This window comes from Hypanus sabinus, chromosome 3 (genome assembly GCF_030144855.1).
Source record: "Hypanus sabinus isolate sHypSab1 chromosome 3, sHypSab1.hap1, whole genome shotgun sequence".
NCBI lineage: Eukaryota > Metazoa > Chordata > Chondrichthyes > Myliobatiformes > Dasyatidae > Hypanus > Hypanus sabinus.
In genome coordinates this window covers 115,206,582-115,230,581 of record NC_082708.1, presented here as the reverse complement: position 1 = coordinate 115,230,581, position 24,000 = coordinate 115,206,582, and the positions used below count along the sequence as shown (strand labels likewise).

The 24,000-nt window shown below is 40.6% G+C and overlaps 2 protein-coding genes across 2 annotated transcripts in view; both read left to right on the top strand.

The window, feature by feature from the left end:
• Nucleotides 1-24,000, top strand: part of LOC132390931 (FRAS1-related extracellular matrix protein 2-like) — a 132,276-nt gene that overhangs the window by 55,384 nt on the left and 52,892 nt on the right. The window contains exons 3-6 of the mRNA XM_059963466.1: nt 4,006-4,152; nt 5,296-5,526; nt 9,308-9,433; nt 10,069-10,320. Of these exons, the coding sequence (XP_059819449.1) occupies nt 4,006-4,152; nt 5,296-5,526; nt 9,308-9,433; nt 10,069-10,320 (756 nt within the window). The remainder of the gene's footprint in view (nt 1-4,005; nt 4,153-5,295; nt 5,527-9,307; nt 9,434-10,068; nt 10,321-24,000) is intronic.
• Nucleotides 21,000-22,433, top strand: LOC132390818 (general transcription factor II-I repeat domain-containing protein 2-like). Its single transcript, XM_059963362.1, has 2 exons — nt 21,000-22,113; nt 22,199-22,433. The coding sequence occupies exon 1, from the start codon at nt 21,507-21,509 to the stop codon at nt 22,107-22,109; it is 603 nt and encodes a 200-aa protein (XP_059819345.1). The 5' UTR covers nt 21,000-21,506; the 3' UTR covers nt 22,110-22,113; nt 22,199-22,433.

Sequence of the window (24,000 nt, the reverse complement as noted above, 5' to 3'; positions counted from 1 at the left end):
AATGAATTAATTTAAAAAATGTATCTGAGCTTAGATGGTCCTTACAGCTGTTCTCTTCCATTCAAATGAAGCAATTCATTGTTCATGTGCTATGGTGAACCTGATGGATTTTCTAATGAGTCAAGCAAGTTTAGGAATTCCTTCATCATGCAATCATCTTCAGTGTGCTGACAAATTTGCTGAAAGTTATGGGCAGATAGGGCAGAACCTTTGGCATTTCCCAGTGCTCTGGGTTCTGAAATTCTCTTAAAGTTTATGTTGGAACTGTGGATTCTTCGACAGATAGGGCAGAATGATGACTGATGGCACTTTAAAGGAAGTCTATGCAGAGGTAGTGGAGCAAAGTTTCTCAAAGCTTACTAAGTTTCAGGAGGGTAAACAACAAGTATGGCTCCATTGTTTAAGATGGGGAAAAGATGGGAAAAAAACAGCAATCTTTTGGTCTTTTAGCTATACCATTGTCAAGACGCTAGAGTCAGTAATCAAAGAAGAAATTGCTAGTCATATATGAAAGCTAAAAATAATAAGAGCTGAATCAACATCATTTAATGAAGGATAAATAATATTTGACCAATTTGCTTGCGTTATCTAAGGATGTAACATTGGGGAACCTGTGGATGTAGTGTATTTGGATTTCTGGGGTCTGGGCTGATGATTGCTGGGATCTTTTGACAAACCTGCAGTCAGAGCAGCGAGCCACATGGGACAGAAGTAGATTCTACTGGGATGACATACAGGCAAGACAGATGGGTTGTGGTAAAAGATGTTTAATTAAACAAGGATGCTGATCCAGTTTACTGAAGAATCACCCAAATGTTATTTAACTCATTCCTTGTGAGATTATATTAATAATAAATACTTTATTGTTCCTGAGTGGGAAATTACTTCGTTATAGCAGCAACATTTAAAAAACACACTTAACTAATAATAAAGTACAGAATAATAATATACACAATAATAATTTACCAATCTGCGATGACAATGTACAAAATAATAAAAAAGAGACTAATGTACTATGATACACACAAAATGCTGGTGGAACACAGCAGGCCAGGCAGCATCTATAGGGAGAAGCGCTGTTGACGTTTCGGGCCGAGACCCTTCGTCTGGACTAACTGAAAGGAAAGATAGTAAGAGATTTGAAAGTAGTGGGGGGGAGGGGGAAATGCGAAATGATAGGAGAAGACCGGAGGGGGTGGGATGAAGCTAAGAGCTGGAAAGGTGATTGGTGAAAGTGATACAGAGCTGGAGAAGGGAAAGGATCATGGGACGGGAGGCCTCGGGAGAAAGAAAGGAGTGGGGGGGGGGAACACCAGAGGGAGATGGTGAACAGGCAAACAACTAAATATGTCAGGGATGGGGTAGGAAGGGGAGGAGGGACTACACCTGCCCTTACACTTCCTTCCTCACCACCATTCAGGGCCCCAGACAGTCCTTCCAGGTGAGGCGACACTTCACCTGTGAGTTGGCTGGTGTGGTATACTGCGTCCGCTGCTCCCGGCGTGGCCTTTTATATATTGGTGAGACCCGACTCAGACTGGGACACCGTTTCGCTGAACACCTACACTCGGTCTGCCAGAAAAAACAGGATCTCGCAGTGGCCATACATTTTAATTCCACGTCCCATTCCCATTCTGATATGTCTATCCATGGGCTCCTCTATTGTCAAAGTGAATCCAAACTCAGGTTGGAGGAACAACACCTTATATACCGGCTGGGTAACCTCCAACCTGATGGCATGAACATTGACTTCTCTAACTTCTGTTAATGTCCCTCCTCCCCTTCTTACCCCATCCCTGACATATTTAGTTTGTTTGCCTGTTCTCCATCTCCCTCTGGTGCTCCCCCCTCCTTTCTTTCTCCTGAGGCCTCCCATCCCATGATCCTTTCCCTTCTCCAGCTCTGGATCACTTTCGCCAATCACCTTTCTAGCTCTTAGCTTCATCCCACCCCCTCCGGTCTTCTCCCATCATTTCGCATTTCCCCCTCCCCCCACTACTTTCAAATCTCTTACTATCTTTCCTTTCAGTTAGTCCTGACGAAGGGTCTCGGCCCGAAACGTCGACAGAGCTTCTCCCTATAGATACTGCCTGGCCTGCTGTGTTCCGGCAGCATTTTGTGTGTGTTGCTTGAATTTCCAGCATCTGCAGATTTCCTCGTGTTTGTACTATGATGTATGTTCTCCTGTTGCACAGAGATGAACTGTTGTATATGCTTATTACATTTGGTAGGAAAGATTTTCTGTAGCGATCCTTATGACAGTGCTTAGAGATAACCAAACATATAGAGATTACTTCTATTTAATTTTTATTAACATTAACTTAGCAAAAAAGAAAAAAACATAAAATCAAGAACAATAAATATCAGAGAGCAACTATTCTGATATGCGCTGCTTTATTTTAACTTCCAGTGACAGAATTTGTCTTTGAAAACAAACGTTGCTCTTGACAAAAAGATAATCTTGGTCACATTTTCTTTATTCTCACGGATGCTTTTGATCAACATCAATCAGGCAGAGTCAAAGTAATATTTCTATAACAAGACCTTTTAAATCCTTAACATCATGTGACCTTTCCTAAAAGCCAGCTTGAACCAGTCTCACCATCAAAGGCTCCGAGGTTCACCCCACTAGCCATAGCGGCAAAGGGCAGAATTGAGAGTGACCTGACCTCGTGAGGAATCTGTGAGAGGAACTGAAGTGCGAGAAATAAAAGCAGCCCATTCTGCTGCTGGTCTGATTTCATGTACATGAAGCACTACATAAACAGTCATCATTTTCAATAGGCACATGCCAATTGTTAAATCCTATGAAGTCTGTCCTGTTATGAGTGTTTCTGATGCATCAACTATATTATCCTCTGCATGGTGACATTGAATGCTAGGTGTTAGACAGAACAATAACTTAAAATCTTATCCATTTGTTCTGTGATTCAGTCAATTCATTTTGTGACTTTAGTTCAATTCACTCCTAAAAGTAATTGCAACTCAATTTGTTTCTCAGATTTAACAAAGATTTGCTTTAATAAAGGGAATTCCCAAGTCCCAAAATTCTCACGCATTTTAAAACTAATAATCATTTTTAGGCTCATGTTGGTTTTGAATGTGAAACAATCAACAGCAATCTGATGGTGGCCAGATAATGATTTTAGGTGTTTTTTAAAAGATAAATAATGAATGCAATGGAAAAGAAGATTTTCGGTTTTTGCGATGTGGGCATTGCAGATAAGGTCAGCATGGACTGTCCCTCTAACTGGCCTTGAGAAAGTGGGGCTGAGCCACCTATATCAGAGTGGTTTACCAAGTGAGTTAACAGTCAAATGTATGCAGCAGGCCTGGAGTTACATATAGGCTATACCATCTAAGAATACAAGAAAAGTGGAGCTATGAGTAGGGCACTTGGCCGCTTATCCTAGCCTGCTATTCAAGATAACTCTCAATTCTGCATATTTCAAAAATTTATCTACTTCCATTTTTAATTTTTGCATATTATATAGCCACACAACCCTCCAGGGTAGAGGATTTCTGAGCTTTACTGGGCTCTGCACAAAAACATTTCCATTCCTCTCATTTTAAATGTCTGTTTCCTGTCCCATAACAATGTTTCCTCATTTGTGACTACCACTGGCCGAAGCGTCTGAGCATTGAGTCTGCCATTCCTTCTAAGGCTATTATATGTTTCCATAAACTCACTCCTCTTTCTCCAACTTCTTTGGCCTCTCATGATAGGGAAATTTTCTCATCCCAATGAGTCTTACTTGGACCAAAACTATGCGTAGTAACATCCTTGCAATAACGAGTTTTGGCCTGAAGCGTCGACTGTAGATGTTGTCTGGCCTGCTGAGTTCCTCCAGCATTTTGTCTGTGTTGCTCGGATTTCAAGCATCTGCAGATTTTCTCTTGTTTGTAATAAAAGCTAATTTGTTGCTTACTTTCTTACTTAATGGCTACTAATTCCTGGGAGTCTTATACTTGGGAAATTTAGAGCTGTGGTTCACTCATTTGCAGGAGGGAACAAGTTGAAGAGTCAGCCATTCCGTCTGAACTGGGCTTGGATTTCCTTGGAGAGGGACTATTACCTTGTAGATGAAGATTCACATTTCTTGGAAGTAACATTGAAGCGAAGGGGATATTTGGGAGAAACATCCTTTGTTGGTAAGCACCTTCTGTGACCTCATAGGAAATAGAAAATCCAAGAGCAGTATTACTGGTGTTTCAGGGAAGAATCCTCATAGAGTTTTGTTATTCCTCAAAAAATATGTGCAAGTATAGTTTAATAATGCAACCCAATGTAAAGTATTGTATGTAAAAGGTCCTCTGTCCCATTTTTTTTCCTACTTTGTTGAATTCATTACAAGCATGACATTTGGATATAATAGGAAAGATATTTTCAAAAGGTTCCTATTTCTTTTTGTAAGGTTCGTGCTTAATTTAAAAACCAATTATTTTAACTTCTGATTTATTTAACAGCCTTTCACTGAACCACAAGCCTGATAGGGATCAGTGGAATCATGAAAGAAACAAATGAGCTTTAGTGAAGCGATGCCTAAGTTATTCTGACAAAGGTTGAAGTTTATATCTAGGAATTGTTTTAATACACCTTCTTTTGTTTTGATGATTTTGGCTAACAATGGAGCAAAATGCTGACCTTCTACTTAATATCATGGTACAACTCTGCTAGGAAAAATTGTAATGATATTCATCTTCATCACAGAGACTTTAATTTTGTGGATTAAACCTTCTGGCCAATATAAATCCAATCAGATTTACATTCCATTTAACGCCCTAAATCCAGCACTCCTTAGCCCATTGAGAGTGTTCCTTTGGGAATGGATTTTGTGTGCGATGGTATTTATTAACACAGCCATGAATACGTACGTAAGGTACTGAACCTCAAATATTTTGTAGGTTCTTTCCACTACATCTTTTCCATCAGCAAGACTGCTCTCAGTTCACTGCCCCCTTTAATTCCACTGCAGGCTTTTGTGTTAACATAGGGTATGAAAATCAAATCTAGTGTGTCTAAACAATATAGGCATAACTTGCTTCCCAAGACATCCCACGCAGCTGCAACAGTCCCACAGCACCGGCATAAATAATAAGGACTTGCATTTCTCAATCATCTTTCACAGCCCCTGGGTGCCCCAGAGCAGATGATCAGAAGTTAGGAATATATAATACAGTGCAGTGTCTCAAGTAACCATTTACTTCATCGATTTTCTGCAAAGCTAAAGTTGCAATAAAAATTCAACCACACAATCAAGGATGGTGTCAGTTTTTGTTTCCATTATCCTGCAGGTATTGCCACCAAGGATGGCACTGCTGAAAGAGATAAAGATTTCAGAGGAAAATTGCAAAAACAGGTCCAGTTCAACCCTGGCCAATCAACTGCTACTTGGAAAGTGAAGATACTGGCCGATAATGAATATGAGACTTCAGAAACTTTCCGGATTGTTCTGTCCAACCCTGTCATGGCTGCACTGGATTTCCCAGAAACAGCTACTGTTGAGATCATCGATCCAGAAGATGGTATGTACACAACATTCCCAAGAATGCCAGGTTTGGATAAACACATTGATTTTAATAGTAGTCATTGTTGAGCTCATAGGATGTGTCCACATAGAGATTAATTTTTGAATGGTTCCTCATTAACACAAGCATAAATCAATAAATATGAAGCATATTTCTGATGTGAATTTCTAGTGTTCAGAGCACTGAAATATCAACTCAGAGATAGATTTGCAGATATCTTGTTCTCTCTCAAGGAGGTCTGATATCCAGCCATAGATGGAACCTTTAGAGGAGCAATGGGAAGACGAGCAAGCAATGAATATGGATCTGTATTGATTTTGTAGAGAAGTCAAGTAACAATTACACCATCTTCAACACACAGGACAGAGATTCTGATGAATATGCAGAGAGGCAAACACTGAGAAGCTTAAGAACCGCAAAAAAGTGGGGAAAAAAAAATCAACCAATTGCTAAGGACGCTTCAGAGGTCATGTGTTTGCAGATGCTTTAAGAATAGTCTCAGCAAGTAACTGCAGTGTACTTTGTATACACCATGTTCATGGAATATTTGTAATGAATATAAGAAGGTTTTGGTGTGTGCTGCGTCTGCGAGGCCGAGTCGGCCGGCGCCGTTGAAGTCCATAGCGGGGATATTCTCTTCTGCCGCTGGCGTGGGATGACAAGTCAATCGGGGACCCTGAGGACTTGTGGAAACTGTGTAGTGATTTCTTTAGAACTTATAACCTTTTAACACCTTTGGACTATTTTTACTGTGCCCATGGTCTGTTTTTTTATCAATTATGCTATTGTTTGCACTGTTGTAACTATATGTTGTAACTATGTGGTTTTGTGCAGGTCTTGTAGCTTTAGTTTTTGGTTTTGTTTGTCTGGTGGATTTGGAGCTCCTTTCCGGGGAACGCGCTAAGACGGTAGTGCGATATTAATATGCAGCAGCCTCTCCGGACTCTGGATTGGGGATTGCCAAATGTTATGTGGATTTTCTGATGTTGTCTGTTTTGTCGTGTGCTTTTGTGATATCATTCTGGAGGAACGTTGTCTCATTTCTTAACTGCATTGCATTTGTGGTTTTTAAATGACAATAAACTGAATCTGAATGTGAAGGTTTAAGATGAGCATTTAGAGTCAATCCAGAATCGACTTAAAAGAGTGAGGGTCTGCTGCCCTCATAAACCAAATGCTGGTGAAGGCACTCTTTCAGTTCCAACAGTGCTCTGAGTAAAGCATTCCAGTGTCTGGACCCAGTAGCAAAGAAGGAGCAGCAATATAAAATTCCAAATCAGGATGCTGCATGACTTGGAGATCATGGTTTCACTTGAAATTCCTGCCTTTATACAAACTGAAGGTAAAGGTTACAAACTGGAAGGTTTTCACAGGTAACCAAGGCAAGTAATTACAGTGCATTATGAGGATGGCATACATAGAATATACCAACTGGTAGAGGAATAACGGTGTAGGGTGGAAATGGAATACCATTTAAGTAGCTGCTTTGTCCTGGAAAAGCTTTAGGTGATATCTCATATCACCCTGAGATATCTAGCCTCTTGCCTGCTTTTGGATTTTGGTCAAGTACAGTTATTCTCCCCACATTCTCATCAATTCCTCCCAGAGCCTATCACTCACCTATCTACTTGCAACAATCAGTGGCCAATCAACCCGTTAACCCACACACCTTTTAGGATATGTAAGGGAACTCATAGAGATGCAAGGAGAACATATAAACATCTCACATTAGAAGCTGGGATTTAACTTGTGTCTCTGGCACCGTGGGGAAGCTGGTTTTCTAACTGCACCGGGGCCAAAATGGTGGCGGATCAATATTTTTCCAAGGAGATTGAAAATCTGGTTGAGTGATGCCATAACAATCTCTCACTCAACATCAGCAAAATGAAAGAGCTGATGGAGGATGAAGCCAAGGGTCCATGAGCTATCCTCAGTGGATTGGAGGTGGAGAGGATTAGTAGTTTTAAATTCCTTGGTGTTCTCATATCAGAAGTTCTGTCCTGGAATCAGCACGTAAGTGCCATAACAAAGAAGTCACAACAGCACCTCTACTTGCTTAGGAGATTTCATAGATTGGCACGTCAACAAAACATTTGATGGACTTCAATAGATGCCCAGTGGAGAGTATCCTGACTGGATGCATCATGGCTTGGTATGGAAACACCAATGCCCATGAATGGAAAGGACTACAGAAATTGGAGGATATAGCCCAGTCTGTCATAGACAAAGCCCTCTCCACCACTGAGTTCATTTTCAAGGAGTGCTGCCACAAGAAAGCAGCATCCATCATTAAAGACCATCCAGGCTATGCTCTCTTCTCACTAATACCGTTGGACAGGAGCTACAGGAGCTTCAAGTCCCACAACACCTGGGCAGGCACAGTTATTAGACTTCAACCATGAACCAGCGTGGATAACTTCACTCACTTCAGTCACCGCACTTCCTAACTGATTTTCCAATCTGCAGACTCACTTTCAAGGTCTCTTTACAACTTATGTTCTCAATATTATTGTTTATTTTCACAATTTGTCTTTCACACATTCGTTGTTTGTCGGTATATGTTTATGTATAGATTTTCATAAATTCTATTGTACTTGTTTTCCTGCAAATGCCTGCAAGAAACTGAATCTCATGATAGTATATGGCAACTTTATGTACAGTGGATCTCAGTTAATTGGGATACATCGAGACCAGTACATTTTGGCCCAATTAAGCAGCTGCCCCAATTAGCTGAAATTTCATAGAAATAGTTAAAAGTTATATAAATAAAACAAACCACTGTTTAACTGAGGAACAAATTATATATTATGCATTTAAATGAAATACAGCAGAAGTAGGAACAGTACTCCAGTACTAAAAAACTATATATGCATAATAGTTATTGTTAGAAGAACTAATCCAAAGTAAGTTGCCATATTCTTTAGATTGACTATAAATGAACAAAATCTGTGCAGACACCTAGTGCAGATAATGGACTGTCTTTAATGATTGCATCATTTAAACCTTCATTTTCATTGTAATATTCAAGATGATTGTCGATACCTTCAACTTCTTCGTAGTCCCTAACTTGCTGAAGTAGTGGAATCATTTCATTTCCATTCCCAGCCTTTTCTGGCATCTCCAGTCCTGAACGATTGAAACCACAGTGGACAAGACTGTTCTGAATTGTCTTACTGCTTTTTCGTTGTCAACTATCAGTGACAAAAATCACTGCTTTTTGAATGCAGTGACACAGCTGACGTTATGCAAAAACTTTACTCTAACCACAGTGTAGTGTCTAAAGATGACTGATGCTAGTTTTAAGCAATTCAACAACAATTTCCTGATCCAATTAAGTGACATATTGTCCAAAATAAATGATAGAAATCCCAGCTATTTTCTCGATTAGTTTTCATTCTTTAAGAGTTGTCTCAAATAAGTGGCTGTCTCAATTAACGGTAGGCACAATTAACTGAAATTCACTGTACTTTTTAAATAAATTTTATTTCAAACTTTTGAACTTTAAACTTTGTGTTTTCCCAATGAGGCTACTCAGTATGTTTGTGAAAAGATATTTGAAGGGTGTATTGTGCTAGAATCTGCTTTGCCAAGTCAGAGTTCAGTAAATCAGTGTTTGCTATGGTTTAATTATTTTATGTTTGATACAGTCTCATTATGAGTCAAAACTATGATCTAAGTGTTCTAGTGTTCAGTGAAGTCTCAACATGCCTCTGTGTCGAGGTATTCAAGTACTTGCTCCAGTTTTGTCTCAAGGCCTTCTTACTGACCTTTCTAACAGAGTCAACAGTTTACATTCCACAGTCAGAGTACAGGATTGAGGAGGATACTGGTGAAGTGTTTGTTCCTGTGAAGCGGTCTGGAGATTTTACCCAGGAACTCATGGTCATCTGCTTCACACAGCAAGGTAAGCTCATAAATACTTGAGTTTCTTTCAGACTAATAATGCAACTGTGAACAAAGTGAGTGACAAACTGAGAGAGACACTGAAGCTAATGGACATAGGATCCTTTATTCTAGCAAAATGAGTACTGTATACAGGCATCATATTTGAGACTCCCTTGAAAGTAGAGGCCTGCCTGACCCAATATGGCATAACATTTTTATATGTTAAAGATCAAAGGTAACAGCAGGACAATTCTATAGTTACAATGTATCTACAATGCTTCCTTTGGAATTTCATACACACCCTTCCTCACACCCAAAATGAATATTAATCAGCATTGTCTCTCTTGATTCATGCATAAGCAGACATAAAGTGAATGGGTGTTCCCTGGTTTGCAATCAATCCCACGGAGACTATTGTTCAGAGCTGCATTTTCAATTTAATCTACAGTGGACATTAAAATCTGAAGATTGCTTGCTGCTGAAATTAATATTTGCTACATACCCTAACTCTAGAATATGCCTTAACAATAGCGTAGCCAAATGCTTTACACAAGAATTATAAATGCAAGTGCCTTATAAATGCGATTCTTCTGTATAAAAGTGGACTCAGATTTGTCCTGGAGAATGTTTAATGAGTGCACGCCTTATCTCCAGCTACCGCCACAGGAACTACTCCAAGTACCATCTTGTCATATTCTGACTTTATCAGCCGGCCAGAAGATCACACAAGTGTGATTCGATTTGACAAGGAAGAGACAGAAAAATTCTGTCGCGTTGTCATCATAGATGACTCACTTTATGAAGAGGAGGAGAGCTTCAACATCACACTCAGCATGCCGATGGGCGGTCAGGTTGGCAAGCAGTATCCCACAACTCGCATCATCATTCTCCCAGATACAGCAGACGGTATGTGTGTCGGTTTCTTTATCATTTAGTTTAAATTGCACTAAAGAGATTTGGCAGATCTCGTAATAATTGCAAAACAGCAACCAGTCTGTAATTGCTGTGTTTGCTAATGAGGAGAGGTGATGCTCTGAGCTAATTGGCGGTAGTTGTATCTGCTTCATTACTTCCTTCACTGTATAAAAGCAATTCATCTGTTTAGTGATGGGAACCAGATCAGATACTTAGTTTCAGGACATAAAAGGGACAGAGAGTACAGAGTTACACAGCCCATTGACCTCTCCTTCTGATTTGATTCAAATTTAATCCCTCCATAATCCACTCTATGGGTGGCAGGGTGGAGATACGTCTCTATCAAAGGAGGTGTAAGGCGTTCCTTCCCTCCGCTGGCCTGCAGGTCACCCCTGGACAAGATGCAGCATCTGTTTAGCCCCCCTTCCCCCACAAATCAGGATCACGTGGAGCCACGGGAGCAGGTGGTGGATGGTCGTATGAACAGCTGGTGCAGATCACAAGTCCTGGTTAAGCGACCTCTGACGAGTATTGATGATGGATCGCGTCACCTGCCCTGTAAAGACACTACCCACAAGAAGGCAATGCCAAGCCACTTCTGTAGAAAAATTTGCCAAGAGCAGTCATGGTCATGAGACCATGATCACCTACATCATGTAATACGGCACATAATGATGATGATGAATCCATTTTATTCAAGAGAAGCCAAGTGGCACTAAAGACAATCTACTCTTTTCTTTTGATTATTAATCTTGGCCATGTTAAAATTTAATGTCAAGGGTGGTATTTCAGTGCTTTTTAAGGTTAAAAAAATGCCAAAATTGTGCACAATAACATGTGCACCAAGGCCTTTTATAATAAATCATTCATACTCCTGTTAGCAAATCCTCTTGTAACAGAGGTCAGTGCAAGTTTGACCCCCTATTTGCTTGCAGGCAGCTGTATAATAGCTTTCAATGATTTGTGCATAAGAATACTAGCTCCTTGTGAACTCCAAAATTTCCCTGTCTGACACCATTTAAAAAATGTTCTGCATTCTTAGTTTGTCGGTCAATGTGGATGATTTCACATATTTCTGCATTATGTCCTTATTTGCCATGTACATTTTAAACCTGAAATATATGATAGTTAACATAAATCACATGTCATTAACTTTCTGCAAGAAGAGCCAACTAATTTAAAGCATAAAGATTTCATGAATTGCTTTGTATAGTGATACAGTGATGTTATGTATTTCACTCTTTTATCAACATAAGCTGCATGGGGCATCACTCTATAGTAGCACACTCAGTGTAAACCCACAGCAAGTATTGCTGCTCAATAAAGAGACGCATTTAGTAACAATTATGCTCAAATGGATTTTCTACTAGATGGGTTAAAGTTGAGCAAAGTTCAGTTGCAACAGTGAATTGGTAGAACGTTATTGGACATGGATAGGGTAGATCACAAATGCGACTTTGTGAGAGTTCTCGGGCTGGTGGTGCAGGCGTAAGAGTGGTGGTCAAGGCTGGGGTTGGTAGTTTGATGCTTAGTTGGGGTTAAGGTTGGAAGGCAGCTGCACAGTCTAATATCTGGGCATGTTGTCATTGCTAACTTGTCCTGTTCTCTCACCGTAGTGTGAATTTTTTAGAATCCTTTTATCTCATTTAAACTCTTGCACAAAAATTTACTACTTAGTGCAATGTTTAGAACAGCCAATAACTTAAATTGAGACAATTTCACAAGAGGTGACCCCAGTAAAAGATTAAAGGATGATTCTGCTTTACAAAGAAAACAGTCATGGGGCTACAGATTATGGTAATCCATGTTTTTAGATTGGAAATGATCTCCCTCTCCCACCCAAGAAGTGCTTTGGGATGCTAATTTTGTTTGGACACTGCCTTTGTTTCTGCCCTAGCGGTCTCTCTAATCAGAGTGGCCGGTTTGAGCTCGGTTTAAAAGAACTACAATTTCCACATCACCAGCAGCTTTAGTGCTGGGGCACTGTTCACCCAGCTTTCTATTAACAAACAAAACAGGACACTTCTGACCCACATTCCAGATATTGTCTGCATCAATTACCAAGGGATAACTTCAGTTATCATGATTCATCGTGCATTCTGCTTCATCATATTTATTAAATGATTTCCACTGTTTTGCCCAATCAGTTATTGCCAATGTGTCTAATAGTGACTGGCCCTTCATTGTGTTGACACAGCACAAGACCAACACTTAGAAATATAGGTTGAAACTCCCGTTCCATGGTCTGGCAACTCCCATGGTCCAGCATCTCTTGAGTCCGTAGTACAGAGAGCCATGGTAGGGTAGTGGTTAGTGCAATGCTATTACAGCTCGAGGTGTTCTGGAGCTTGGAGTTCAATTCCTGCACCATCTGTAACTATGGTTTTCCCTGTGAACTGCATGGGCTTCCTCCAGGTGCTCCAGTTTCCTCCCACAGTCCAAAGATATACCGGTTAATAGATTAATTTGTCAATATAAATTGTCCTGTGGCTAGGCTAGTATTATAGGAGGTTTGCTGGGGCTGGAGCTCATTGAGTGAGAAGGCCCTGTTCCATGCTGTATCCCTAAATAACTATATACACAGATCTGTGCAAACTAAGATCAAAGATTCGAAGCACATTTATTCTCGAAGTATGTGTCCAGTATCCAACACTGAGGTTTATCCTCCCGCAGGCACCCACGAATCAAGGAAACACCTTGGAACCCATTCAGAAAGAGCATCAAACATCCACAACACAAAAAATATTACACAAATGTCAAAAACGAGTGAATAACGTCCAGAATATTAAACATCAAACCACAGAGTCCTTACAAAGGTCTAGGAATGTTCAGTTCAGTTTAGCCCTGTGTCATTTGTTGACGGCAGGCCACAGAACCAGTCCATGCTGAAGCTTCCCAACCAAAATCAGCAAAATAGTAATAATACGGGTAAGCAGAAACCAGAAACACAAACGATATAAGATGAACCACAAAGTCCTCTAAAAATGAGTCCAAGCCACGAACATCTCTGGTCAAACCTTGGCCGTGATCCAAGACTCCTGCACCTTCCTCTGGCAGCAGTGAGTTAGAGGGAGAGGAGGACCGGTCAAATGCAGGGAAGTGTCGCAGAGCACCTGCTTGCCTTCCGCTCTTGGCCTCGTCAATTTCAAGTTAAGTAATGGACCCAATAATGGGTTCGTGCCCTGACATCAAGTCACACACTTCATTCTCAGCCTTGCCCTTATCCTTTCCAAATTCTTCTGGACGCAGCAAAAGTGCCATATTGCTCAGCAGCCCCAAAAACCATCAAAATGTAAATTACAGGCTCCAATCATGTGCAGGTTAGTAGCAGAAGCATACTTAAAAGTAGGAGAAGTAGTTTCATGAACTGTCCACAGGACATCGCCGTTGGCGCCATCTTGTTAACAGATCTAGCTAAACTCTAACATTAACTTGAATCTATACTAATCTATAGGCAATTAACCTACCAGAGCAGTTTTTATAGTATCAGACTACAGTGATTCCAATTTATAGAAACTCAGTTCTCCTGTTCAGAGGCAGTTTCTATTGTCTGGCACAACTCCCATCACAAGAGTGCTGGTCAAGAGAGTTTCAATCTGTACTGTTCCAAGAATTGATGAGTGATGTCAAAGGACAGCTTGTTGTACAAGTTGTTGAGGCTGTAAATCACAGCCACATATTAAAGAAGATTTATCCTTCAAGGTGCCATGTCTTTGCCATGGTATGCAGAGGTGTTCTATTTCTAAGGGGATTATTCATCCCTGCTGCATAGAGAAGCTAAACTTCTGGAAAGTGATGGATGAAGTGTAAGTTAAAACCTTCCAATATTTTTATTAACCTTCTGTGTTTTATCATTAATAGGTCATAGAATAATAAACATTTTGTTGGAATAAAGTGAAGATGAATCTTAAAACATAGAATCCCAAAGAGACTGAAATTTCACTGTTCGACAGTGCTTTCACATGACTGTATAGAACTGTTATTCACCGACAGTGTCTAAAGGGCTGCTAATTCCATAAAAAAGGCGATAAAGCTAATGAAGTGCAAGGTCAGGCTATTGAGTTCAAACTGAGGTATCTGCCTTTCATGAAATTTTGCTTTAAAACAGGAAGGAAGAATAAAAGGGGATTTAACCCATTGTTGGAAATAAAAGGCTCACTGCAGATTTTCCCTTTAGGAACAAACCACTTAGCAGTTTGCAAAGCAGCAGAGGTTACAGTTAGACCGGAGGAAATACTGCAACAAAAACATTGTGTTTTTGTTTCTCCTTTTCTCTTCTGCCTTGCTTTATTTGGCTTAAAACTTGTGGCATTTGTGGAGCACTTAATTCCTGGGCCCAGTGTAAAACTAGCTGCTAAAATGCTTGAACCAATAGCTTTGTGATCAACATGTCATTACTATAGCATTATTGATATTGTCAGACGAAAGTTTAATGCACTCATGTCACTCATCTGTCCATTCATACAATGGAGACAATATCCATTTAAAATAGCAAACATGAGAAAGTCTGCCTATTCTGCAAATCCAAAGCAATGCAGAAAATGCTGGAGAAACTCAGCATGTCAAGCATGATCAATGGAAATGAATAGATAGTCAATGTTTTGGACCAAGACCCTTCATCAGGACTGAGAAGGAAGATGGAAGTTGCCAGAATAAAACAGTGGTGGGGAGGGGGCTAGTTGGAACATAATGGGTGAAGCCAGGTGGGTGGGGAAGGTCAAGGGCTGGAGAAGGAATCTGATAGAGGATAGCGTATTATGGGAGGAAGAGAAGGAGAAGGGCAGTTAGACAGGACCACACCTCAAGGTTGAAACAGTAATTTCCATCTCAGTAGGCTTGCTTATAATGTGTTCTATTGCAATCAAAGTAATTAAAATGGCAATGGTATAAAGAACATTGAACATACAACTGAGCTATATGAACCTTTTATGAAGGTAGAGTCACAACACAGAAATAGAGCCTTTGGACCAATTGGTTTATGCCAACAATATGTCCATGTAACCTATGCCCATATTTGGCCTATATCCCTCTAACCCTTTACTATTCAAGTACCTGTCTCAGTGTCTATAAATGTTGTTAATGTGTTTGCTTCAACTACTTCCTCTGACAGCTCATTGTGTCACATGGGGACATGGAGACTGGACCCAAATGCAGGACACAGGCACTGAAGTACTAGGGGCAGGACAGAACAACTAAAGGATAGAACAAGATGGGAAGACGGTGGCATGCATGAGGGATGTGGCATTCAAAGGTATCCTGGAGTTCAGAGATAGTTCATGGCAAAGGCTGGACCCTGGAGTTCATGGCAAAGGCTAAAGGATGGGTCTATGGGACAAGGAATGTTGGGAGGATAGCCCCCAGGCAGGCCACATAACTTCTGGGCAGAGCCCAGCCTTCCAGGTAGGAACACAGGGGCCTGGGCAGGTCACAGGGCACAATCCATCAGAAGAGAGGGGTAGGAAAGGGTCAGAGTCCCCCACCAGGCAACAGCAGTCCAGCCTGCATACCCAACAGAGGCAAGGGATCAGAAGGGAGTTCAGGCCAGGGTGACTACAAGAACAGACTTACAGAACTAGTTGATTAACAGTGGATACTCCAAGCCAGGGCAAACAGATCAAAACAGGATAGACAGAACAAACAGCAGCCCAGCCAGACTCACACCCAGGGCCCCTTATATACACCTGCCAGCCAATAGGTATCAGGTGTGCCTCCTCAAGCCAAGATGATCCTATTTGGGCTTAAGGGTGAAAGGAGGGTCGGCTACAAGACCTTTTGCTGGGAATCATTTTAACTTGTTTGACTATTGGAAATTGCAATCCAATGAAATAATGGATAGTACTAATTTATTTAAATTATAAGCATCCAGCATGCAATATAAATTTTCATACAGGGATGGATTGTTTGCTAAAATACAGTTGTCAGTTTTATTCTTATATAGAATTTATGTTCCCATTGTACAAAGATCAATATTAATGTTGTTTGAACTGTGATTAATGGAATAGGATGGCAAAGCCCACTGGTGTGTGTAAAGACCAGTTATTCACAGTGTAATTGAAGCCTTGCTTAAAAGAGGCATTTAAAGACAAAGGGAAAAGTAAAGAAAGATCAAATATCACTCAGAAATTTTAGTGGCAATTAGAGTAGAATCATTCAATGCAAAGGTTGGTAAGTGTCAATCATCTGAAGTTTTGCCGTACATAACTGAAAGCAAAGAACAGTCCGTGCTTATCTAACAAAAAGTGATTTTATGTAAGCACTCAGCCACTATACTAATAATGCTGATAATACAAATTACAAATTGAGTTTAGAAAGCAGAGCTATCTCTAAGTACAAACTCTGAAGCTACTGAGCAACACATTGTGTTTAGTATCAAACTGATCATCTCCTTGTTGTGCAATCTACTGGTTGATAAGTATATTATCTTGTACTGAAGTTTCTTCTGACAGCTTTACTCTTCCATTAGAGGACGTTAGCCTGTCAGTACCTCTTATTGCAGCCACATAGGATCTTCACAGGTACAGCCAGAAAAATAGATCTCCAGAACTGTCTCTGAACTGAGAATTATCTCTGAATTCAGTGAGAGTAAACAGCAATCTACTTGAGCTGCAACTGAGGATGGTTCGAGTTGGTTCTTTCTGATAATCTTCAATGTAAGCCTCTTTACATGATCTTCCACTGCCTGAATGATGTGTTTCAATGAACAGTAAAATATTGTTATACATACAAACAATTTGGACTGGACTTAAACATGGAGGAAAGAAAACAAACTTTGGCTGCAGCTTTCAACATGAGATACAGCCCTGAAATGCCCCAAGAAGTAATCATGCCATAAATCTACCAGTGCCTCTACTTCCTTAGGAATTTGTGGAGTTTCGGCCTAGCATCTAAAACTTTGACAAAATTCTGTAGATGTGTACTTGAAAGTATATTGACTGACTGCATTGTTTCTTCTTTTTGTACTTGCCCAGTTTGTTGTTTTCTGCACTCTGGTGAATGCCCTAGTTGGGTGGTCTTTCATTGATTCTGTTATGGTTGGTATTCTATAGATTTGTTGAGTATGCCCACAAGCAAATGAATGTCAGGGTTGTATATGGTGACATACAGCATATATACTTTGATAATAACATTTACTTTGAACTTTGAAATTTTCCTCTTCAGTAAAGTGAGAAGTCCTGATAAGTTTCACAAGAGGGATTTAGAAAAAGTTAATGCAAGGCGTGAACAAAGAGGTTTTCGGAAGTATTTTTGAATTAAGAAATCTTGTGTAAGGAAGTGAGTGATGTTTTTGGTGGTTGGGAAGCTTTATTGCTGGTGGCAAAGCTGAAGGAAAATAAGAAATTATACTGATAAACACTGTAAATGGGGTTGGAGGAAGCTGAAGATGAATGGACATTCACCATAGGTCAAACTTGATTCCTTTCTGCAGCAAAACCCAGTATTGATGCTTTTTTTCAGAGCAGTTTACTGGGCACTTTTGGCAAGGGGCTCATCCAAAGATTCTTAGTGCCTTTACCTTCCCTAGCATTTCTGAACTGATCCATTTTAAGTACAACCACAGTTCATTGGGAGGCTTGGTGACCATCAATGTTGTTTAAAGGACTGCTGTCACTTTCGGAAACAATATTTGCATTCTGTTGCACGCCAAGCAGAAGGCTGACTCCAGAGGCTGAAACCTTTTTCTGTTGGCCACCCAGCCTTCGAGTGAGCTGGATTATCATTTGGACTTAGTAGAAACTTACTAAGGTACTTCTACTTGTTAATGCAAATATCTAACCAGCCAATCATGTGGCAGCTACTCAATGCATAAAAGCATGCAGACATGGTCAAGAGGTTCAGTTATTGTTCAGCCCAGACATCAGAATGGGGAAGTAATGTGATCTAAGTGAGCATGGAATGATTGGTGAAGTGAGCGCCTCAGAAACTGCTGATCTTTTGAGATTTTCATGTGCAAAGTCTGAAGAGTTTACAGAGAATGGTGTGAAAAACAAAAACAAAATGTCCAGTGATTAGCAGTTCTGTGGGCGAAAGTGCCTTGTTAATGGAGAGGTCAGAGGAGACTGGCCAGACTGTCTCGAGCTGACAGGAAGGTGACAATAACTCAAATAACCACACGTTACAATAGTGTGTGCAAAAGAGCATCTCTGAATGCACAACATTTTGAACTTTGAAGTGGATGGGCTATAGAGACAGAAGATTATACAGGTCCACAATCCTTTATCTGAAATTCTGAAATCCAAAAAGGTGTGACTTGGCAGCACTAGCAGAGGCCGCCAGACGTCAGTTGTGGCTCAGCGCTCGTACTGGTTACACGTGCAATTGCTGTTCACTAATATTTTGTGTTCACTGTTGACTTTGTGTTTAATTTCACTGTGAAAATGTCTAAAAGAGCTGCAGATACCCCAATGGGTAACAATGAGAAAAAGGGAAGAAAGCATCTATCATTATCAATAACGCAGAAAGTGGAGTTATTACAGAAGCTTGATTGTGGTGTGTCTGTGCAGTGTCTTACTGAAGAATATGATGTCGGAACTACCACTGTATATGATTTAAAGAAACAGAAAGACAAGTTACTGAAGTTTTATAGTGACAGTGATGTTCTACATTTATTCCAATAAGTCATTTACAAGGTGTTTGATTCAGTTCGTTTGAAGCTGTATATTTTTATGTTTTATTGAATGTTTTTGTTGGAAATTTAATATATTTTTCTTGTCATTATTCCCTAAGCAATACAGTATAACAACTACTTACATAGCATTTACATTGTCTTGGGTATTATAAGTAATCTAGAGATGGTTTAAAGTATACGGGAGGATGTGCGTAGGTCTGGATTCCACCGGGTCCTAGAGTCCACCTGCACTGAGACAGGTTAAGTAAGGGACTTGAGCATATGTGTTTTTTGGTATCCACAGGGGGTCCCGGAACCAATAAGGAGGGATTCTGAAATCCGAAAAGTTCTGAATTCCAAAATGCAACTGGCCCCAAGGATTTCGGATAAAGGATTGTGGAGCTGAACTGGGTTCCACTCCTGTGGTCACTGTGGTACACTCTTGTGCCTGATACACTGGCCATTGAGTGTAAATCCCTTAACATCTTTGGATGTTTTGGAACTAGAGAGCAGTTATCATAGGGACTGAAGGCAAGACCAGAGACCCTGAAGTTGGAAGCATTTTAAAGAATGACATGTGGAGCCCATATCCACAAAGAGTCTGCAGGGAACCATGCTAACTGATCAACCTTCCCAAGGAGCAGTATCTCTCCTGTTTGCAGAAGCTGCCATTACCAGCATAGGTGGCCTTTTGAGGCGAGATGTGAAGCCCATCACTGTGCCTGGACTACCTTACCTGTTGAAGTCAAGGCTGTCAAGTCTATAGAACTAAATAATATAGGAGAAGAATTAGGCTATTCAGCTTATTGAGTCTGCTGTGCCATTCAACTGCTTTCTACAATCTTCTCCATATAAGCCTTAACTCTTTTGTCAATTAAAAGCCCTCTCCGCCTTAAATCTACTCAATCACTTGATCTCTACTGTCCTTTGTGGGATCAAATCACAGATTCATCACCCTTTGGCTAATAAATTCCTGCCCATCTTAGTTATAAAGGGATGCCCCTTTATTCTGAGGCTGTGCCCTTAGATCCTGGAGTCTTTGCTTATGGAAACATGGAATAGGTAGTGTTAGACTACATTCACATAATTTTTGGACAGCGCTGCATAACGCAGGTTTCTTTATGATTCACTTGGGTTCATTGCTCAAGTCATGCTGAACCATTGAAGAAATTCCTTAGGGCCAATACCAAGTTTGCAAGGACCTTGTATGACTTTTGTTCTTGAGCAAGCTACTTTAACTACCAGATGTCAGCTGCCTTATTGCCTCAGGTGGATCTGGGAAGATTAAAAGCTCGTTCCTCTTTAGTTGGTTCCATTCTGTGCAGGCGTCTGAAGGAACTTAGTCAATATTACCTTGCCCTCCAAGATGAGATCCTGCTGTTTGGATCAGCAGGCTATCCTCCAGTTCTCACCAAGCAGAGTATCAACTTTCATCATCATCCACCATATCTGATGTAGCATGAACAACTTATTAATTGTGAGATCAAAGCCCCTACTCAATAGTATTCCAGCACGAGGATGAACCAGAGGAGCAAAAAAAGTGGGGAAGAAAAGATGGTGGAGGGAAGAGGAGGAGAAAGAAGGGCAGTAGGAGGAAGAGAAGGAGCTGGGGGTTGGAGGAGGTGAGTAGGATAAACCTCATTCTAAGCCACTTTGTTCACAGATGAATGAGAATCTACTTTCTGTTTAAAAGCTGCTTCTGATAGGAGAATAGTTAGAACCCTTATACAGAACCACCACAATGGAAAGATTTCCATTGCATTACAGAGAGAATGCAATAATCCTTATGGAAACAGCAAGCACAAAGAAACTAGTTTTTGAACTATGTAGAATATATAAATTGATCCTGCAGAATCTCAAACCTTTCTGGTGTTAAAGGCAGGCAGAGGACAGGGTTGGCAAAATGTCAGGCCCGATTGAGGGAGGAAGCTGGAGCAGCCAGTGGATATAGAATGTTGAACAGTACAGCACACTTTGGCCCATGATGTCTGCACCAAACAAGAAAGCGAGACTGAATACTGCATGAGGGCGACACCCGTCATGAGAATTGAACCTAGGCCGGGGGTCGGCAACCTGCGGCTCCCGAGCCATTTGTGGCTCTTTCACCTCTGTGCTGCGGCTCCCTGTGGCTTTGGGAAATAATTGGTCAGTATTTAATTAAAATGTATTTTATGTTAGTTTGTTAGCTTTTGAAATGTAATTATGGTGATCTTGTACAACCTAAGTGTAGCGACACATTTCCTGCCACATCCGAAACGGCTCACAATTAGCCAGCATTCCGGCTAAGGGAGATAGCCTACGGGGGTTTGTGAGTACGCGTCTTTTGCAGCATCTGCGTCCATGGGGGCTGGGTTGAGGGAGGCTTAAAAGCAAGGCTGTTTAGTTCGAATAAAGCTATCTTTGACTGCAGTTTACTGACACCGCTACAACGTGTTTTTATCGCTGGCTGTCCAGACGGAAGGTGCTGAAACGCTTTGTCGCGTGTCTGGAAGAAGTGAAAACTTTCCTGGGCAGCAAAGGGCTCACCTTTCCTGAGCTGGAACAGCCAGAGTGGCTGGAAAAGCTACACTTCATGGTAGACATGACAGCGCACCTGAACACGCTGAACACAGCTCTTCAGGGGAAAGGACGTACAGCCCTGCACATGTTGGAGGATGTTTTGGCATTCGAGCGCAAGTTGACAGTGCTTGCCAGAGATTTACAGAAAGGCACTTTGTCTCACTTCCCCAATTTGAGAGAGTTCAAACAAGGTCACGACATGATAATTTCGGAGTATTTACATTCTGCAATCATCGCAATGCAAACATCGTTTGGGAAACGCTTCTGTGAGTTCAGAGAGGAAAAAAACACATTATCCTTCCCGGTCACTCCCTTAAGCATCGATCCTTCCCTACTGAATACGACTGCATTGGCAGGTGTGAGTCAACCTGATCTTGAGATGGAACTGGCCGACATAGCCGACAAAGACATATGGGTGTCCAAGTTTAGACGCTTGACAGCAGACCTTGAAGATGTTGCCCGTCAGAAGGCCGTTCTTGCTCAGAAACACAAATGGAGTGATATTGAAAACCTCACAGATGACAGCTTGCGATCCTGTGTAAAGATGAAGGTGACATCATACAGCCCTGATGTGCAGACGCTGTGCGCTGAGGTCCAGGAGCAGAAATCCCATTAACCAAGTATGATAAATATTTTAATTGCCTATTATTTTACTTATATTCATATTTTTTCATAGTTCAGTGAAATAGTCCTTTCATTTTTCAGGATGACAGCTGGCTGACGTTATTTTTGGTTTGCTGCTGGCGGAAAATTTAAGTTCGGCGTTTTTCATAAATACAAGAAGGACTCAAATAGACATTGAATATTTTACTTAAAAGTAACTTTCAACCCAACGTCTTTTTTTCGGAGTTCAAAATGTTTTTGTTGCATGCAGAAATGTAATTTCGTTTTCTCTGCAGGAGTTCATCAATTTCATAAATGCAACACATTATAGTTTGTTTATACATAGCATAAAGGCAAAAAAAAACGTTGTATGCAGTGTTATTTCATTTTAAATGTCAAACGGGTTTTGCGGCTCCCAGTGTTTTCTTTTCTGTGGGAAACGGGTCCAAGTGGCTCTTTCAGTGGTAAAGGTTGCTGACCCCTGACCTAGGCCCTCTACTAGAGGTGTGAGGCAGCAGCTCAGCTAGGCACGTGCCCCTAGCCTTCATTGTCTCTCTATCTGCAATCTCCTCAGTTTACCAACCTTTGAAAGCTGGAGTCTTGTATGTTAGCTGTATGGTAAAGCTCTGGAGTTCTCTTAAACTAGTGTTGTCCTGTGTGAACTCTGTGTATCTAGAAACATGACAAAATTACAGTCCTAATGCTACATAGTGTGTTTCTCTGCTGAGGAGTCTTATCGTATGCATTATGGGACTAATATATTTTAGGCAGTAATATTGTAAAATGCAATGCCTTTAAGACTTTAAAAAAGTTAATACCAATTCCAGTTTGTTCTTATCTGTAAATCCTTGAATTAGTTCAGGCACAAATCAACAACTTATCCAAAATATTCAAATCAATTGGTATAGTTAAAGTAAGAAAACAGTGTCCGAAAGTTTGACCGTTGGGAAGAGAAAAGGAGGTGGGGTTTCATTCATTGTTTGCAAAAGATTAGCATAAGTAACATTAGAAATGGAAGAGGAGCTAGAGTAAGAATGCCAGCCCCTGGGGATTTTGTTTGAAGGCCGTGCACATACAATAATGATGGCTCAGAAAGGACTGAATAGATTCTTTCAGTTTCCTATGTGTCAGTCTGCTAGCAATTGATTAATCAAAGTTGTTGACATACCCATGCAAACCCCAGGAGACACTGTAAAAAGATTATTGATGTACATGAAAAGAATTGAATGAGTTGGATAATCAGTTTAACAACTGCAAGCTGTTAGCAGTTTATCTGCTTCCTCAGGTATTTTAATGCAGATAAAGGGTTTGGTTTTAAATGTGATGAAAAATGATATTTGAGCCTGAGATCTTGAAGTTGGTCTGAGCTTTCAGATGAAATTAGTTTTGTGTTTCCTTTCTAGGAAGTGAGATGCTTTGGGTAATTGATTGGCACCTTTTTTTAAAGAAGGACTAAATAAGAAATCATATTTCTGAGAAATAGTTTGATAACTGTCAGGTTAATCTTTGTTCTAGTTGTGGAGTCATCTTAGTGACAGTATGAAGCCAATATGGGGTTTAAAACCAATGCCAACTTGACCAGCTGTCTGTAAATCATAGCCTCACACCTATGATATTATTATTCTCAGATGATTCCTAAGTACAGTGACTATGAAGAGTGAACTATTCCATAAGACATATGAATCTGATTAGGTCACTTTGCCCATTGAGTCTGCTCTGCCGTTCTTGCATGGCTGATTTATTATCCCTCTCAACCCCATTCCCCTACCTTCTCCCCATAACCTTTGATGCCCTCACTGATCAAGAAAGAATATTCCAGGCAAGACAAAGGTTCCTTAATCATTGGAGGGAGAATTAGTGAGAGGCATAGTACTAGGTCTTGAATGAAGTTATATGGAAAGACT